Source organism: Sarcophilus harrisii, chromosome 2 (assembly GCF_902635505.1).
Source record: "Sarcophilus harrisii chromosome 2, mSarHar1.11, whole genome shotgun sequence".
Classification (NCBI taxonomy): Eukaryota; Metazoa; Chordata; class Mammalia; order Dasyuromorphia; family Dasyuridae; genus Sarcophilus; species Sarcophilus harrisii.
The window spans coordinates 152,448,602-152,469,130 of NC_045427.1; the positions used below are offsets into that span (position 1 = coordinate 152,448,602).

Below are 20,529 nucleotides of genomic sequence, written 5' to 3' on the forward strand. Positions count from 1 at the left end.
AAAGGACATTGAAGTTTTGTGGTGCAGGGTTTTTTCCTTTTATTTTCTTCCTAAAACCTTATCTCTCACTGAAAGTCTGACATGGGAGTAAATCCTCTGCTTATTGGTATGGAGAGTTTAGCATCAGATTATAGACAACTGGGAGAATTGTTTCAGATATGAAACTTCATTAATCTTTCCCAGCATTCTAAACTCTCTGGATTCAGTTTTTTATTTATTAGCATTAGTTTTAAATTAAAAAAATGTATTATTTATTTTAAATATTATTTTCTTTTTTAAATTTTGAATTCCAAATTTTTTCCTTTTCACTTCCTTCCCTGCTCACTAAGGAGGCAAAAGAAATATGATATCAGTGATACATATGAAATCATGTAAAACATTTCCATATTAGCTATATTTTTATAATGTTTTTATTTTTCAAAATACATACAAAGATAATTTTCAGTATTTACCCTTGCAAAATCTTGTGTTCCAAATTTTTCCACCTTCTTTCCCATTTCCACCCCCCCCCCCAGACAGCAAATAATCCACCATAGGTTAAATATGTGCAGTTCTTCTAAACATATTTCCACATTTATCATGATGCACAAGAAAAATCAGATCAAAGGGGGGAAAATGAAAGAAAAAACCAAGCATAGGTATATATTTTTTAAAAGCAAGAGAAAGTGAGGAAATTAAACTTCAATTTGCATTCAGAGTTAATTCTTTCTCTGGAGACAGATAGCATTTTTTCATTGTTGAATCCTTTGGAATTGTTTTACATAATTTCACTGATCAAGTTTTCTGCAATTGATCAGCATTTCAACATTTCAACATTACTATTCCTGTGTATACTAATCTCCCAATTCTTCTCACTTTATTTTTCATCAGTTCATATAGGTCTTCCAATATTCTTCTGAAACTACTCTCCTCATCATTTCCCATAACACAATAGTATCCCCCTCAAAATCATATGCCACAAATTGTTTAATTCTACTTCCTCAAGTGATTAGCATCCCCTCAATTTCCAATTTTTTATCAATTCAAAAGAGCTTCTATAAATAATTTTATACACCTAGGTTCTTTTTCTTTTTCTTTGACCTTTTTAAGATACCGATGAAGTAGAGTATTGCTGGGTTAAAAGTATGCACAGTTTTATAGCCTTTTGTTCAAAGTTCCAAATTATTTTCTAGAATGGTTAGATCAGTTCACAATTACACCAACAGTTCATTAATATACCTATTTTTTTCTTCTTTCCTTCTTGTATTTGTCATTTCTGGTAAGTGTGAGGAGATAACTCAGAGTTATTTTAATTTGGATTTCAGTAATCAATAATGATTGAGAGCATTTTTCCATGACTATAAATATCTTTGCTTTCTTCTTCTGAAAACTGCCTGTATATCCTTTTGATGATGTTTGTATCCCCTCAATTCCCAATGGTGATGAGGTTAGTGGCAATGAGAGAGCTGTTATTTGGTTGGCTGCAGGTTTAAAGTGAAAGAATTCACTTATCCCGAATTATTAATTGCAAAATGAAAGTTTATGTTGGATAGAAACCAGTTTGCCAAGAGACTGACTTCTATAGTGGCAAAGTCCTATTAGGGAAATGGAACCTTACACTGTAAAGAGAATGCCTTGTCAGCAGGCAGAGGGTCCTAGCAAATTGCTTGGGCCTCTGCAAGGAATGAGTCCAGATATTGACCTTTATGAAAGAGTCTTGAGGGTTCAGGAGCCAAGGTTCCCAGGTTTAGATGCTTATCAGTTTCCAGCCCAGATCTCTTATTGGAATTAACAACACTTCAAAGGGGTGCTTTTTGACCAGGATTTCTAATTGAATCAAAGGCTCTGGTATCCTCAAAAGATAATTTATCTGGGAGGGGAATATGCCTTCCCCAGGAGGGGCTGAGACTCCAAAAGGAATTACAGAGCAAAAGGAAATACAATTTTAATAAAGAGAACATAGCTTCAGTAAAGGGAACGGTTTCCTTCCCACTTCACTTTGACCATTTATCAGTTGAAGAATGGCTCTTTTATGAATTTGATTCAGTTATGTGCTTAATATATATTTGAGAAATGAGGGACAATAGGGAAACTTGCTGTAAATTTTTTTGATATTAATTCTTTGTCTATTGTATCTTTTCCCCAATTATCTCTTCAAATTAGGTATATTTTTGCTTTGTTTGAAATTATTATTGCTAGTCCTACCTTTTTTTAAATAATAACTTTTTATTTTCAAAATACACATAAAATAGTTTTTAACTTTATCCTTGAACCTTTGTAAAATACCATTTATTACTTAACCTAGGGCAGTCACTTCATTTGTGAATGCTCTAGTGTTACTCGGTATTTTACATTACCAGTCTCTCCTAATTCCCAGGGCATCAGAGAACCTCTAACCACTGACCTTTGCAGTGTCAACTAATTTTACCCGGCTGCCTCCTCTGAAGCCTTCAGAAGTTTCTGGCTATAATTTCTTGAATCATAGTTTGATAATTGATAGCGCACTCAAGAACACCCATTATTTAAAGGAACAAGGAAACCCAGTAGCTGATTAGCTAGTATGGGAACAATTTCCACATCAAACACATGGGATGCTTGAAATGATGGAGTCCAAGTATATAGTAATGTATAATGTATCCACCTGTAGCTGATCAGACCAATAAAATTCAGAAGGCTTTAGCATAGGTTAGGTACAAATAGACCATATGAACATTTGGGGTAGTTGTCTAAATTTGTACCTCTCATGTTTCTTTTGAGCTACTTCAATTCAGCTTTGTTCATAGACCACAGGGTCTTCTTTGATGCAACCAAGTCATGCTTTTTTCTCTTAGAGTACTAATTCACCCAAGATTTTGAAAGAATAAACACAAAACAGGCATAATAAACAGAGCTGCCATGTGTAATGTTCTGGCTAGCTTTCTGGAGGTCCTCTGAACTGGGCTGTGGTCTCAGCAGAATAATCACCATAAGAATAGTCAGGAATAAAGTCCAAAGTTTTTATTGTCTCCTTTAGTCTCCCAGTCTACTCCAGCAGTCTTAGTCAGTCAGCCAGTCTACAGTCTCTTGTCTCATCCAGTCAGCCAGTCAGCAGAAAGCTAGCTAGAACATTACAGTCATGCATTCATAGGCACATAGTAGAGATAGATCTCTCTGCCTCTTCCCTCCTCATGACAACTCAAAATAATTTTCTCCACTCACAAACCAACAAGGAAAAATATCATCTGCATGTACACTCAGTTCTGGCCCAGCAGCCAACTTAAATAAAATAACTTTTAAAAACCCTACATTTCATTAAGATAGATTGATAGTTCAAAGAGGTTCCCAGAGCCAGTTCCATTCCCTGGAGCTCTCCTCAGAGCCTGCTGTGAGTAATTCACTTGTAGAGATGCAGAAGGATAAATGGTCTGTGACCTCAAGAAGCCTGTATTTCATTAGGGAAGACAAGAATACAAATAAATATCTATGATATGAAATAAACATGATAATTGAGTGAGAAGCACAAAGTGATAGGCAATTTTGGTGGAAAGGAGAAAAATTTCCTACAGGGAAAACCAGAAAAAGCTTCATAATCAAAAGATAGAGGCAACTTATGGAAAGAGTACTGGCCTGGGAGTCAGCAAGGCCTTTGTTCAAATCTTACTACTTTGTGATCTTGACAAAGTGATAATCTCGTTAGCATCCTTTTTCTTCATCCATAAATTGGAGATAATAATAGTATCTACTTCACAGGGTTGTTAGAAGAACCAAAGGGGTAGCACATATAAAGGACTGCAAACTTTAAGGCATTAAGTGGTGTAGAATGGACAGAGTACTGAATATGGAATTAGAAAATTCCAAGGTCAAATATGGCCTTAAAGACTTACTAACATTGTGACCTTGAGCTAGTCATTTAGCCTGTTTGCCTCAGTTTCATCTATAAAAAGGGGAGAGTAATAGAATTTCTCTGACTTATTGTGAGGATAACACTAGATAATATTTGTAAAAATTTGCAAACATCAATGTACCACATAAATACTGGCTATATTAATGTTATTAGCTATTATAAGTGGCAACTTTTTGAAAAGTGAATAGGAACCATTTCTTGAATGATAGCTATAGAATGAATGGTAGAATTTCAACAGGTAAAGCTAAAGAAAGACTTCTATAGAAGACCCTTTAACTTCATCTTTTTTTTGCAGAACTTATGTTAAGGCAGAGCTCAGCTTCAGCACACTGTTTAGTATAACCCAAATGAAAACTAAATGTTTCCTTTTTTTTTTTTTTTTTTTTTTAATTTAATAGCCTTTTATTTACAGGTTATATGTATGGGTAACTTTACAGCATTAACAATTGCCAAACCTCTTGTTCCAATTTTTCACCTCTTACCCCCCACCCCCTCCCCCAGATGGCAGGATGACCAGTAGATGTTAAATATATTAAAATATAAATTAGATACACAATAAGTATACATGACCAAACTGTTATTTTGCTGTACAAAAAGAATCAGACTCTGAAATATTGTACAATTAGCTTGTGAAGGAAATCAAAAATGCAGGTGGGCAAAAATATAGGGATTGGGAATTCAATGTAATGGTTTTTAGTCATCTCCCAGAGTTCTTTCTCTGGGCGTAGCTGGTTCAGTTCATTACTGCTCCATTGGAAATGATTTGGTTGATCTCATTGCTGAGGATGGCCAGGTCCATCAGAACTGGTATTGAAGTTGAAGTATTGTATGATCTCCTGGTCCTGCTCGTTTCACTCAGCATCAGTTCATGTAAGTCTCTCCAGGCCTTTCTGAAATCATCCTGTTGGTCATTTCTTACAGAACAATAATATTCCATAATATTCATATACCACAATTTATTCAGCCATTCTCCAACTGATGGGCATCCACTCAGTTTCCAGGAAAACTAAATGTTTCTCAGTTTTGTATAGTCCTTGTAAAATAAATTTATGTTAGTTTAAAAGTAGCAACATGATGTGCCCCAGATGGAGTCAGGAGGCCAGGGCTCAGACATTTCCCCTGAGTTTTCCTTGAAGCAACATAGTTTGGTGAGGTTACTTCATCTTTCTTAAGCCTTAATTTCCTCTTTTGTATAATGGAAATAAAAAAACTTTCTACCCCAACACTTCATGGTGTTGGGAAAAAGGCATTGTATAAACCTTAAATCATTATGCAAATGAGAGGTCATAATTATTAATCTGGACTTTAGTTTTCCACCCAATCTGTATCAGAATACACCAGGGCATCTTCAGGATCTGGTATGCCAACAAGAGGAACTTCTGGCAGATCCTTTTCTAACTCTCCTCACAAAAGAACGTCTACTCCAAGGTCCAGACCTATTCCTAGGCCTGGCTTGTTTTACTCTTTCTCCCTTATCCTTTCTTTGTTAATGTAGACTTTATCTTTGTCTTCCTAATGCATTCACAATGACACACTTCCCAACTTTTTCTCCTTGCGTGTTTCTATTCTCATTCTCCATTCTCCCATAAACTCCAAAAGCCAAATTTCTGTGTCCTTGAATCTCTTTTGTCTTCTCCAATCTCACAATTAAATATATTCTTTCCAAAGGCTTATATTCTCTCTGGCAAATTTAGAAATTTATAAGAATCAGCAGAACAAAAAAAGATTGGGTAAATTAGATCAAGATCATTACCTAAAATAAAATTGATAAGAGTTATGGTAATCTCAAGAAAAGATAAAATGGATGACAGAGCGCTAACTCATATGTGGTTACTCCAAGCCACAGTTGAAATACAGAAAGCAAGTCAACAGTAATGTCATCCTTTATTTATGACCTTATTCTGAGGTGAAAGACTAATTAGTTGATTTTTCATCCACAAAATATTTCTTTTGAAGAAGAGATTATTATTATTAATAAATTGTGAACTTAGATATTGAAAATGCTAAGGCAAGAGTGAAGTTTTCAGTTTGAAGTTGGAAATTTGATTATGAAAAGTGTATAGATTAGTTTGTCTTTGCAAATAGATTTCAAGAAGTCCCTTACTTCATTATTTGGCATTGGGGAAGAAAGACTTAAATCTGTCTTAATCTTGATTTTGAAGAAGAAATTGAAAAAATAAGGTAATTTAAATATCTTTATTTTAAAATCTCAAAACATATTCACATTTAGTATATTGACTTGTTTTTGCATAGTGGCTTAAGGAATTTGGGTTAATTTTAGGCTTTCTGCAATCCCTTCATTAATCCATGACTTTCTCTATAGTTCAATATTACCTAAACATTTATCTTATGTACCAAAGTCTTTTTTTCCCTTCAGTTAATTTTTTTTCCAAAATAAAAGGCCACTATCAATCACTTCTATACAGATGGGAATGTGCAGTGAATGCAAAAGTATCGTACCAGTGAATGCTCCTTTATGTATTGTATGTGAGGCCCCTCTTGATCCACGGCTACAATCCCAGGACAACGTTCATTTAAAGGTAATGAAAATTAAATCATGAATAAAAGCTATTGAAAGTAATAAGTTTTTGAATAGTAGAATGCATATTTTAAACTTATTTATTTATTTGGTTGGTTGGTTTTTTATTTAATATTTTAATTTTTCCCAGTTAACATTTAAAACAATTTTTTCACATTTGTTTTTAAAACTTTTGAGTTCTAAATTCTCCCTAGATTCCCATTCCCAACCCCCATTAAGAAACCACATGTGAAATTAGCAAAATATTTCCATAGAAGTCATGTTGTGAAAGAAAACATAGATCTTCCTCTCCCCAAAAAAACCCTCAAGAAAAATAAAATTACAAAAAGTGTGTGTGTGTATGTGTGTGTGGGAAACCTGTGCTTCAATCTGTATTCAGATATAACCAGTTCTTTCTCTGAGTTAGGATAGGATTTTTCATCATAAATCCTTCAGAGTAATCACAGATCATTTTACTTCTGAGAATAGCAAAGTCATTCACAGCTGGTCATGAAAGAACATTGCTTTTACTTTGTATGAAGTACATTTCACTTTGTCTGAGTTCATGGAGGACTTTACAGATTTTTCTAAAAGAGAATGCACATTGGTATAGATTTATCTTTGGTTAATTGATCTGTTGCCACAGATAAGTCCTTCAACTTATGTAATGCATATTAAATAGTATCTATCATTAAAGACAATCATGGCTAGCTATGTTGAACAAAGTAACCTGCCAACAATTCTTGTTGTTTGTTCCTCATTCTGGAAAGCAACCATGACATCTGGGAGGTACTGCCTTGAGATGCAAGTGAATTTGATTTAAGTGAGGGAGGGCTGGGCAAGGTCACCTTCCTCCCTTTCAGCGCTCTCTAGGTCCAGTGACCAAATATAGATCAGGATGGCTGGAGATGGCCTTGGATGCAGTGGGAGATCTTAGCCTTTTTAAGCTAACTTTTTAAAGATTTTTAACAGGTCTCAGTTTGACTTAGACAACCACCCATTCAATGATTAAGGCTAAGTAAGAAAGAAATGAAGCAAAGAATGACCTTTTTCATTTAGTCAGGAAAAAAATCAAGGGAGGATAAAACCTCAGGACTTGTGGCTAGAACAGAAACAGATGCTATTTACATTCACTCCAAGTCCATGAGGACCCCAAACCAGTATCTATCTATGTGTATGGGAGAAAGGTACATGAACATTCCTTCTGTTAAATTGTTAAATACAGGTTTCTAGTTCAGATTTATTATAACCAAATTTTACTATCCCCTAAGCTTTAGAAAAATTTTTGTTTTACTTATTAAGTTTGATAACTTGATAATATATCTTGATAAATATGATAATTTGATTTAAAAATTTGAAAATTATGACTTTTTATTATGGCTTTTATTTAAACTATTCTCAAGCTTTCTGACCTACAGGAAGAGTATAGAGAATTACTATCTTGGAGAAAGAGTATCATAGAGTCCGATATAATGACTAGTAGGCCAAGCTTGGAGTCAGGAAGCCCTGGGTTCAGATCTTACTTTTGACTCATACTCGCTATGTGACTTTGGGCAAGTCAGCTAATTTCTCGGTATTCCGGGCAAGCTTCTAAGACTAAGTTGCTAACAAGTTGCCAGTCTTCATTGGTTGAAAGTGTGAATGAAATTACAGATCTGGACAGATATACACAGATATATAAATAGAAAAGAGAGCTAGAAAGACTATCAGTTCCTTGGGAGTAGGGACTATTTCATTCATCTCAGCATGTAAAATTCTTGGAACATAGTAGGAGCTTAATAAATGCTTGTCAACTTATTGAGATATATGTTGGTGTGTGTGTGTACATGTTACACATACACACTCACATAGACACACACACACACACACAGACACACACACACACACACGTTCAGTTATTTTCAGTAGTGCCCAATTCTTTGTGATCCCATTTAGGGTGTTCCTGGAAGAGACACCAGAGTGTTTTTCCATTTCCTTCTGCACCTCATTTTACAGATGAGGAAACTGAGGCAAAGTCAAATGACTTGTTCAGGGTCATGCAACTAGTCAGTGTCTGAGGCCTGATTTCAAATTAGGAAGGTGACTTTTTTTAGCTTTAGACCAAGTCCACTTTAGTCGTAGTACTACTTAGCTGCCCTGTATGTATATATAGATTTATCTATATTTCTGTAGCCTGAGGATATAATCATAGCTAATTACCTGACCTATAAATCCTAGCCAAAACGAAACACAGTTTTCTTTTATACACGTACTTATGTCTTTTATCTGTTAGGAAATTAGAGATTAATCTTATATCCCTTTTAATTCTAAGTGGTGACTAAAATAGGAGATTGTTATAAAGTAGTCTTGTCTTACCATTCTTTTGGTTCCAAAACAAGACTAATTAGTATTGAGAAAAACTCACAATAAGAAGCAAAATTATTTAGTTATAAGAATCCGGTCAGATTTAGAATTTTACCTATACTCATAGTTGGGTTTTTAATACTTATAAATATGATTACTTGAGGCTGAACTGATTTGAGCATACCTATCTAACTCAATGAGAAATAAGAGCTAAATTCAGTAGCTTCCTGTGTTATTACTTGATTTCCTTATTTCCAAGCCTTCATACTTTAAAATGTTCAGAATTGTCAATGGCCCCATAATATTTAAAAAATATGTCATTATTAAGGAAAATTGGTACCAAGGTAATCATAAATCATACTTTACTATGTTGCTATGAATATTTTTTCATATATGATACATTCTTTTCTGTCTTTGACCTCCCTGAAGTGTGTGTTCAGTAGTGGATTTTTAAAAATCAAAAAGATGTTCCTAATCCTGAAAACTATGAAGTATTCTATTTTAAGAAAATTTTGATGCAAAGATTTTTTTTTTCATAATTGACCAACTCCCTTTTAACATAATTGCTTTGATTTTATAAATGCAAAACCTCTTTCATTTGTAATTGAAATGATCTCTTTTCTCTTGTTTGGTTAGGAATTCTTCTAGCCATAACTTTTAAAGAGATTTGGCTTTCTTCTAATTTTTTTATGGTGTGATCTTTGATACTCTGTCATATTTCTATTTTAAATTTATTGTTTCATATTGTATAAAATATTGTTCTAAACTTAATTCCTGCCAAATCTCTCTCGTTTTGCCAGTAGTTCTCATCAAATTGAGAGTCATTTTCCCCCCAATTAAGTTATGTTCCTAGGTTATTATTGGGTGATGGGATTGAGTTTTGTTATTCTGTTATGTGAGTTCTGATTCACACTTAGACCATCACTTTTTAAAATCAGTATTAAATAGCTTTGTTGATTCTTGTTTTGAGGGCAGAATTCCTTAATTTATATATTTTTCCAAGATTTCCCTTGATATTATAAGTCTTTTATTCCTTTGAATTAATTGTTATTATTTTATCTAGCTCTGTGAGGTATCCCCTTGGAAGCTAGATTTTTTTAAAACATTATCTCTCTTGAAATTCTAGAGCTTTCTTTAAATGATTTGCTATTTTTACCTACCTCAACAATACATCTCCTTGGTAGACTGATTTTTATACCACTGAAGATGTAAATTAATTTCTTTTTTTAAAAATTATTTTATTTTTCTGGTTGTATATATGTATATATAATATATGTATATATTTTATATATATATTAACTTTTTTTTTGTTTTGTTTTTTTTTTTGTTTTTTTATATATTAACTTTTTAAAATACACATTTCTTAATGAATCATTTTGGGACGGAAAAACCATGAAGGGAAAAAAAGACAGAAAAAAGAAGTGAGCATAGTGCGTGTGATTTACATTCAGTCTCCATGATTCTTTTTCTGGATGCAGATGGCGTTTTCTATCCAAAATTTATTGGGATTGACTTGGATCACTGAAGCACTAGAAAAACCAAGTCTTTCATAGTTGATCATCCACATACTTGTTATTACTGTGTACAATGTATTGCTGGTTTTGCTTGTTTTCCTCAGCATCAGTTCATGTAAATCTTTCCAGGCCTTTCTGAAATCAGCTTGTTTACCATTTTTTATAGAATCATAATATTCTATTATCTTTATATACTACAACTTATTTAGTCATTCCACAATTGATAGGCATCTACTCATTTTCCAATTCTTTGCTACCACAAAAAGAGCTACTATGAACATTTTTGCACATGTGGGTCCTTTTCCCTTCTTTATGATTTCCTTGGGATCAGACTCAATAGTGACACTGCTGGGTCAAAGGGTATGCACAGTGTGATAGATCTTTGGTCATAATTCCAAATTGTTCTTCATAATGGTTGCATCATTTTACAATTCCATCAACAATGCATCAGTGTCACAGTTTTCCCACATCCCTTCCAACATTTATCAGTATCTTTTCCTATCATTTTAGCCAATCTGAGAGGTATGAGGTGGTACCTCAGAATTGTTTTAATTTGTATTTCCCTGATCAATAGTAATTGTACATTAATTTCAATATTTTATTTATTATACTGGCATGGCTTAGCTATAAACAGTGAATATACTTTCAATTATTTAAATCTTTATTTCTTTATGGAATATTTTATAACAGTATACATTCAGGTCGTGTGTGCATTGTTAGATTGACTCCAAAATATTTTATGAATTTTGTAATTATTTAGAATGAGACACCCTTTTCTGATATTTCTTCTGGGTTTTAGTGTTGCTTATATAGAAGTGTTGTTGATTTTTGTGGGTTTGTCTTCCAACCATCTACTTTATTAAAATTGTTAATTGTCTCAATTTCTTTGCTGTGCCATGTTATCTGCAGATAATTTTGTTTTGTCTTTGCCATCATTTGTGCCATTAACTCTTCTCTTGTCTTATTGCTATCATTAGCAATAATGTTAGCCATTTTTTGTTAATAAAAATAGCTAATATTTACATATCAATTTAAGATTTACAGAGTACTTTAACATCTCTTTTCTCATTTGATCCTTATAGTCACCTTGAGAGTTAAATGTTCTTATATCAATTTTACTGATGAGGAAAAATAAGCCTGAGAGAGGTTAAGTGAGAGAGATTATGTTTTTTCCTTCTAATTTTTCCTTTTACTATTAGCATCTAAGTGTATATTTGATTGGGAGCTAAGGAATGACTTTCAGTTTTGAAAGATTTTTATCCAAAAGAACTTGCCAAATACCACTATTTAAGGACACTCTTCCCCTCCCCTTAGTTTTACATACTCTAAAACAGTGGTTGTATGTTTCATGATTCCTGGAGGTACTAGATACCAAAATATTTTAGTATATATTTTAATTTCTTTTTTTTTTTTTTTTTATTTAATAGCCTTTTATTTACAGGATATATGCATGGGTAACTTTACAGCATTAACAATTGCCAAACCTCTTGTTCCAATTTTTCACCTCTTACCCCCACCCCCACCCCCTCCCCTAGATGGCAGGATGACCAGTATATGTTAAATACATTAAAATATAAATTAGATACACATATATTTTAATTTCTAATATAATAGATATCAATGGATATATCATCTACCTAAACAAGAACTTTTGTGGGAGGGATATTCAATATTTTTTAAGAGAATAAAAGATTCCTTAGACCAAAAAGTTTGTGAACTGATGCTGTAGAACTATGTCAAATAATAGCATTTAAAGTGGTTAAGAAAATATTTTCAGTGGCAAACACAGGAAAATAGAGCATTTTGAAGTTGATAAGTCACAAAAAACCCACCTGTCCTAATGATGAAAGACAGTTATTTTTAATTTAAAAGTGCTATATAGCAGCTCTTTTTTTTCTGGTGGCAAAGAACTGGAAAATGAGTAGATACACATCAATTGGGAAATGACTGAATACATTATAGTATATTGTGAGAGACAAGCTAGAGTTAAGTTTCCACAGAACAGTTAAAATTCAATTCCTCGGAAATCTTGAGCAGACAATGGGAAATACTGAAAAGCTAAGTTTCCACAGAGAGTTGTAAGCCTCAAAGTAATGTAAGATAATAAGTATAACTGACCAATGAACTTCCAGAAGAGAGACTCACTTGGCTCCAAACTTTTGATAAAGATGTTTAGGCTAGAAACTGGTTCAAACTGACCAAGTTCAAGGACTGGGAAAAGGTTTTTCTTTATTTAGTTGCTTGATAAGCCTCATGCTTATTAAGCTAACACACCCTGAATAGAATTAGAATCTCATTAGCAGAACATGGGATGTATGACAAGGGAGGGGGAACATATTTAGGAGTAGCATATAAGAAATGATGTAATTCTAAGGGGAACTAACCAATTCAATCTTTGGGAGTAAGGAACTGCAACTAACCGCCAGCATAAAGCTTGTCTGCTTTTATTCCTAGTGCTTGCTCCCTCTTCCCATCAGAGGGGTGGAGTCTGTCCAATTCCTCTGAACTTTCTTTCTCAGTAAAATTTCTTTGTTACCTGACCTTGAGAGTCAGCTTGTTTCTAACAGTATGAAAGTAATGGAATATTATTGTGCTATTAAAAATGATGAACAAGAGAATAGATCACCAGCCCTGAAGTCAGGAAGACCTGAGTTCAAATCTGGTCTTAGATACTTAACACTTCCTAGCTGTGTGACCCTGGGCAAGTCACTTAACGCTAATTGCCTCAGCAAAAAAAAAAAAAAAAAAAAATGAACAGGCTGATTTTTAGAAAGATCTGGAAAGATTTACACAAACTGATGCTGAACAAAACAAGCAGAACCAGGAATACATTGTACACAATAAACAGTAAGAATGTGTGAGGATCAACTATGAAAGACTTGATTCTTCTCAGCAGTTAAAGGATCCAACGCAATCCCAATAAACTTTGAATGGAAAATATCATCTGCATCCAGAGAGTGAGCTATGGACACTAAATGTAAGTTAACATGTGCTATGTTTACTTTATTTTTTCCTCTATTTTTTTCTTTCTCTCATGGTTTTTCCCTTTTGTTCTGATTTTTCTCCATCAACATGATTCATAAGGAAATTATGACCACAAAAGGACTAGCGAATATTATGAAAGGCAAAATGGACAACTCTGATTACATTAAATTAAAAAGTTTTGGAGCAGTTAGGTGGTGCAGTGGATAGAGCACCAGCCCGGAAGTCAGGAGGATCTGAGTTCAAAACTGGTCTCGGATACTCAACACTTCCTACTATGTGATCCTGGACAAGTCACTTAACCTCAATTGCCTCAGCAAAAAAAAAAAAAAAGAAAGAAAGAAGAAAGGAAAAATTAAAAAGTTTTTGCACAAATAAAACCAACAGAAAAAAGATTAAAAAGGAAGTACAAACCTGGGGAAAAAAATCTTTTTTTAATTATTACAGCTTTTTATTTACAAAACATAGGCATGGCACGGGTAATTTTTCAGCTCTGACCCTTGCAAAATCTTTTGTTCCAAATTGTCCCCTCTTTCCCCCTACCCCCTCCCCTAGATGGCAAGTATTCCAATACATATTAAAATATATGTTAAATCCAATATATGTATACATATCCATACAGTTATCTTGCTGCACAAGAAAAATTGGATCTATAAAGAAAAAAAACTGAGAAGGAAAACAAAATGCAAGCAAACAATAACAGAAAGAGTAAAAATACCATGTTGTTATCTACACTCAGTTCCCATAGTCCTCTCTCTGGGTGTAGATGGCTCTCTTCATTACTGAACAATTAGAATTGGTTTGAATCAGTTCATTGTTGAAGAGAGCCATGTCCATCAGAATTGATCTTCGTATAATCTTGTTGATGTGTACAATGATCTTCTCGTTCTGCTCATTTCATTTAACATCGGTTTATGTAAGTCTCTCCAGGCCTCTCTAAAATCATCCTGCTGGTCATTTCTTACAGAACAATAATATTCCATAACATTCATATACCATAATTTGTTCAGCCATTCTCCAATTGATGGGCACCCACTTAATTTCCAATTTCTAGCCACTACAAAGAGGGTTGCCATAAACATTTTTGCACATGTGGGTCCCATTCCTTCCTTTAAGATCTCTTTGGGATATAAACCCAGTAGAAACACTGCTGGGTCAAAGGGTATGCACAGTTTGATAACTTTTTGAGCACAGTTCCAAATTGCTCTTCAGAATAGTTGGATTCATTCACAATTCCACCAACAATGTATCAGTGTCCCAATGGGAAAAAATCTTTATAGCCAATGTTTTTGATAAAGGTCTTAATATGTAAATCACTGTGTCAAATTTTTAAGCATACATGTCATTCCCCAATTGATAAATGTCGAAGGATATGAACAATTTTCAGATGATGAAATTAAAGTTATCTGTACTTATATGAAAAAGTGCTTTAAATCACTATTGATTAGAGAAATACAAATTAAAACAATTCTGAGGTATCTCTTCACACCTCTCAGATTGGCTAAGATGACTGGCAAAGATGATGATAAATGTAATGCATTGTTGGTGGAGTTGTGAATCTGAAACTATGCCCAAGGACTATAAAATTGTGCATATCATTTGACCCAGGAATGCCATTACTGGGTCAATTTCTCAAGGAAATCATAAAGGAGAGAAAAAGACCCACATGTGCAAAAATGTTTGTACCAGCTCTTTTGGTGATAACAAAGAATTGGGAAATGAGTAGATGGTCATAAATTGGGAATGGCTGAACAAGTTATGATATGTGGAGATAATGGAATATTATTGTTCTATAAAAAATGATGAGCAAACTGATTTTAGAAAGGCCTGGAAAGATTTACATGAACTGATGCTGAGCGAAACAAGCAGAACCAGGAATATATTGTTGTATGTAATAGTAGCAAGACTATATGATGATCAATTATGAAAGACTTGGTTCTTCTTAGTAATTCAGTGATCCAAAGCAATCCCAATAGACTTTGGACAGAAAAAATGTCATCTCTATCTAGAAAAGGAACTAAGGAGGCTGACTATAAATCAATACATGCTATGTTCACTCCTTTTTTTTAATCTCTCCCATGGTTTTTCCCTTTTGCTCTAATTTTTCTCTTCCAACATGATTCATAAAACAATGTATTTGAAAATATAATATAACAGAAAGTTATTATTTTTTTTTATTTAATAGCCTTTTATTTACAGGTTATATGCATGGGTAACTTTACAGCGTTAACAATTGCCAAACCTCTTGTTCCAACTTTTCACCTCTTACCCCCCACCCCCTCCCTTAGATGGCAGGATGACCAGTAGATATTAAATACATTAAAATATAAATTAGATACACAATAAGTATACATGACCAAAACATTATTTTGCTGTATAAAAAGAATCAGACTCTGAAATATTGTACAATTAGCTTGTGAAGGAAATAAAAAATGCAGGTGGGCATAAATATAGGGATGGGGAATTCAATGTAATGGTTTTTAGTTATCTCCCAAAGTTCTTTCTCTGGGCATAGTTGGTTCAGTTCATTACTGCTCCATTGGAAATGATTTGGTTGATCTCGTTGCTGAGGATGGCCAGGTCCATCAGAACTGGTCATCATATAGTATTGTTGTTGAAGTATATAATGATCTCCTGGTCCTGCTCATTTCACTCAGCATCAGTTCGTGTAAGTCTCTCCAGGCGAAAGTTATTATTTAAATAAAATAAAATGAAAAGGCACTTCTGATTCTTCAAAGGAACTTTTTTTAACCTCAGATATCCTTTAAAACTCTGAGGAAATTCCTATTCTGTTCCTCTCCTCAGGGATATCTATTGGAGCAGTAACTGCAACTTTTATAACAGGATCATCTCATGCCCCTTCCTCCAAATTGTAGTCATTATTTTCCAGTGTGAATTTGGATCTAAAGCCATTCCTTTCCTGAGGTCAGCAATAGTGCTCCTTTCTGTTTAACTATTAACTTCCCTATATCTTATTCTGGTTCATTCCTCCCCCTCCAAAAAAAAATAAAATGTGTTTAAAGATATGATGGCTGACACTGTATGAGGCTTTGATTATTATTTTGTTGAGTTGTTTGCCTAAAACAGTATATTATTCTTTATTTCTAAGGATAAGGGAATCTGCCTTTCCTGTGGAACTGGAAACCCTGCTCCCTTTAAGCATTGTGTGACCTGTGAGAGTCCTCTGCCAGAAACACATGTGGTAAGTTGAATGCATAATTGACTTGAGCTTGCTTGATCTTAAAATTGCATTTTTGTTAAGAGGTAAAGCTTTGGCATAATTTCCCCAGATTTTAAGAAAGCTGTACTACCAGATTAAGACTTCTGCTTTCAGTTTGGAACTATGCTCAAAAAGCTATCAAACTATGCATACCCTTTGACCCAGCAGTGTTACTACTGGGCTTATATCCCAAAGAGATTTTAAAGAAGGAAAAGGGACCTGTATGTGCAAGAATGTTTGTGGTAGCCCTGTTTGTAGTGGCCAGAAACTGGAAACTGAGTGGATGCCTATCAATTGGAGAATGGCTGAATAAATTGTGGTATATGAATATTATGGAATATTGTTGTTCGGTAAGAAATCATCAGCAGGATGCTTTCAGAAAGGCCTGGAGAGACTTACACGAACTGATGCTGAGTAAAATGAGCAGAATCAGAAGATCATTATGTAATTCACTAACAATACTAAATGATGATCAATTGATCAATTCTGATGAGCATGGCCCTCTTCAACAATGAGGTGAACCAAATCAGTTCCAATAGAGCAGTAATGAACTGAACCAGCTACACCCAGGGAAAGAACTCTGGAATATGACTATGAACCACTACATAGAATTCCCAATCCCTCTATTTTTGTCCGCCTGCATTTTTGATTTCGTTCACAGGCTAATTGTACACTATTTCAAAGTCTGATTCTTTTTGTACAGCAAAATAACTGTTTGGACATGTATACTTATTTTGTATTTAACTTATACTTTAACATATTTAACATGTATTGGTCAACTGACATTTGGGGGAAGGTGTGGGAAGAAGGAGGGAAAAAGTTGGAACAAAAGTTATATATGCATATAACTTGTAAATAAAAAGCTATAATTTAAAAAAAAATACTTCTGCTTTCCCCTAAATAATACATGGACACTTAATTTTACATTGACTTTTGGTAGCCTACAAGAAAGCCAACTTTTTTTTTTTTTAATTTATTTTTTTATTTAATAGCCTTTTATTTACAGGTTATATGCATGGGTAACTTTACAGCATTAACAATTGCCAAACCTCTTGTTCCAATTTTTCACCTCTTACCCCCACACCCCCTCCCCTAGATGGTAGGATGACCAGTAGATATTAAATATATTAAAATATAAATTAGATACACAATAAGTATACATGACCAAAACATTATTTTGCTGTACAAAAAGAATCAGACTTTGAAATATTGTACAATTAGCTTGTGAAGGAAATCAAAAATGCAGGTGGGCATAAATATAGGGATTGGGAATTCAATGGAATGGTTTTTAGTCATCTCCCAGAGTTCTTTCTCTGGGCATAGCTGGTTCAGTTCATTACTGCTCCATTGGAAATGATTTGGTTGATCTCGTTGCTGAGGATGGCCAGGTCCATCAGAATTGGTCATCATATAATATTGTTGTTGAAGTATATAATGATCTCCTGGTCCTGCTCGTTTCACTTAGCATCAGTTCGTGTAAGTCTCTCCAGGCCTTTCTGAAATCATCCTGTTGGTCATTTCTTACAGAACAGTAATATTCCATAATATTCATATACCACAATTTATTCAGCCATTCTCCAACTGATGGACATCCATTCAGTTTCCAGTTTCTAGCCACTACAAAAAGGGCTGCCACAAACATTCGTGCACATACAGGTCCCTAAGAAAGCCAACTTTGGAGGAAATTGAAACTACCTCTTGAAAAGGAATTGCTCTTTGCCCTTGTGCCTCTCCAGAAAGCAGTAGGGGTCAGAAAGGGATTTCTCTTTTTCCTCTTGGAAAAGACCATTGGCTATGGTATTTTGCATTGGAGCTACTCTTACAGTGTTAAAAATCAAACCAAACACTGAGCAGAGAGGCAGAAGTGACTCTAAGGAGAGTGATCCTAAAGAAATATCAGATAAAGTACCAAGTGGGAGAGCAGTTCACAGTGTGAAACCTCATGAGATATTTATCGCAGCCACAAAAGATGCCATTTATTATATGAAATGGATCATGGGCTAAATCAGATACGATTTATTTTCTTTTTTTAAATAATAATAGCTTTTTATTTTTCAAAATACATGCAAAGATGGTTTCCAATATTTACCCCTGCAAAATTGTGTTTCAAGTTTTTCTCTCTCCTTCCTCATTTTCCCCATCTCCTACACAGCAGGCAATCCAACATAGGTTATGTATTTCCATATTTATCATGCTGTACAATAAAAATCAGATCATAAAAAAGAGAAGGAAAAAACAAACAAAAAAATGAAAAATGCTGTATTGTTATCCATATTCAATCTCTATAGCCCTCTCTCTGGATGTAGATGATCTCTCCATCGCAAGTCTATTGGAATTGCCTTGAATAACCTCATTGTTGAAAAGATCCAAGTCCATCACAGTCAATTATCACATAATCTTGTTGCTGTGTACAGAATTCTCTTGATTCTATTCACTTCACTCAGCTCAGTTCGTGTAAGTCTCTCCAGGCCTCTCTGAAATCATCCTGCTGGTCATTTCTTACAGAATAATAGTATTCCATAACATTCATACACCATAACTTATTCAGCCATTCTCCAATTGATGGGCATCCACTCAGTTTCCAGTTTCTTGCCACTACAAAAAGAGCTGCCACAAACATTTTTGTACATGTGAGTCCCTTTCCCTATTTAATGATCTCTTTGGGATACAGACCCAGTAGAAAACACTGCTGGATCAAAAGATATGCACAGTTTTGTAGGTTTTTAGGCATAGTTCCATATTGCTCTCCAGAATGGTTGGATCAGTTCACAACTCCACCAACAATGCATTAGTGTCCCAGTTTTTCCACATCTCCTCCAATATTTATGATTATCTTTTTCTGTTGTCTTAGCTAATGTGAAAGGTAAAAAATGGTAACTCAGAGTTGTCTTAATTTGCATTTCTCTGAGTAATAGTATAAATCAGATATGATTAAGCAAGGCTAAACCATATACAATTAAACCATACATACAATTAAACTCGTCTGGTGGTAGGGACTTTTAAAATTGGATGGAAGGAGAGAAAAGTAAAGGCAGGGTCATGAGGGTTAGGGAGGAGTTAGGGAGGGCATAAGGAAGAACCTAGTAGAGAACAAACTTGCATGGGCATATGTGTGGCCAAGCAAGTAGGAGGAAGTAGAGTATGCTAACAACACCATCTATCTCTATCTGTGACTATAGAAATAGGATAGGTGGGTCAAGGTTCTGATGATTGATTAAAGTTCCCATTCCACATCAGTCCTTGGCTGTAGAGAAAGAAACCAGCTGAAGAAGGAGAGTAAAGTTAGCATTGGCTGTCTGAAGTCATGCAAGCCCAAGAAGTCATCATCAGTCAGTCAGTCCAACAACAAATGTTCTGGATATTGGGCTAGACTATAGGAACATAAAGGAAACCAAAAGAACCCAGTCTTCAGAGAACTTAATAGCTGTGTGACCTTGGTCAAGTCTCTTGACCCTAACTGTCCTGCCCCCCAAAATAAATAAATAAAAAACCAAGCCTACCTCTTCACCTCCCAGGCCCTTGATATCTTTCTAGTCTTCTTATATATGATACCTTCTTCATTGTACTGTAGGGGCACAAACAGCCAAACAGTGGTCTTGCTTTCCTCACATACAAGGCCCCATCTCTTGCTTGGTATCTTTCCACTGGCTATTCCTCATGTGGGAGAAGCTAGTCCTCCTCATCACCATTCCTGCCTCCAAGGCTCAGTGCAAATCCCCCTTTTCCAAAGGCTCTTCCCCTCTGTAATTACCTTTTATGTATTAATCTTCTCTTATGTACCTTGTATTTACGTTTTCTCTCCCATATAAGAAGGAAGCTGCCCTGTGACACCACAGCTCCCCAGGTCTCTGAGTGCTGATCTAGGGGACCACCCTTTTCTCTGCCTTCATCAGCTTGGCCTTCTGCTTGATGTTTGTTCCCAAACATTCTACAGCTCTCTGGGCATGCTCAATGCGTTCCTTCTAAAAAACACGGCAATTGGCATCTTGTGAAGTTGCTTTGCTCTTAAATTGTTAAACATTTGTCAACATTGAGGCCCAGCCAGGTATGAACATCAAAGGAAGGTAAAATTTGTGCTTTAGGAAAATCC

At 34.7% G+C, this 20,529-nt stretch overlaps 1 protein-coding gene across 8 annotated transcripts in view; it reads left to right on the forward strand.

The window, feature by feature from the left end:
- DZANK1 (double zinc ribbon and ankyrin repeat domains 1) overlaps positions 1-20,529 on the forward strand; it is a 132,445-nt gene that overhangs the window by 28,932 nt on the left and 82,984 nt on the right. For all 8 annotated transcript variants that reach the window (XM_031951062.1, XM_031951068.1, XM_031951061.1 and 5 more), the window contains 2 exons: positions 6,289-6,402; positions 16,329-16,421. In XM_031951062.1, the coding sequence (XP_031806922.1) occupies positions 6,289-6,402; positions 16,329-16,421 (207 nt within the window). The remainder of the gene's footprint in view (positions 1-6,288; positions 6,403-16,328; positions 16,422-20,529) is intronic.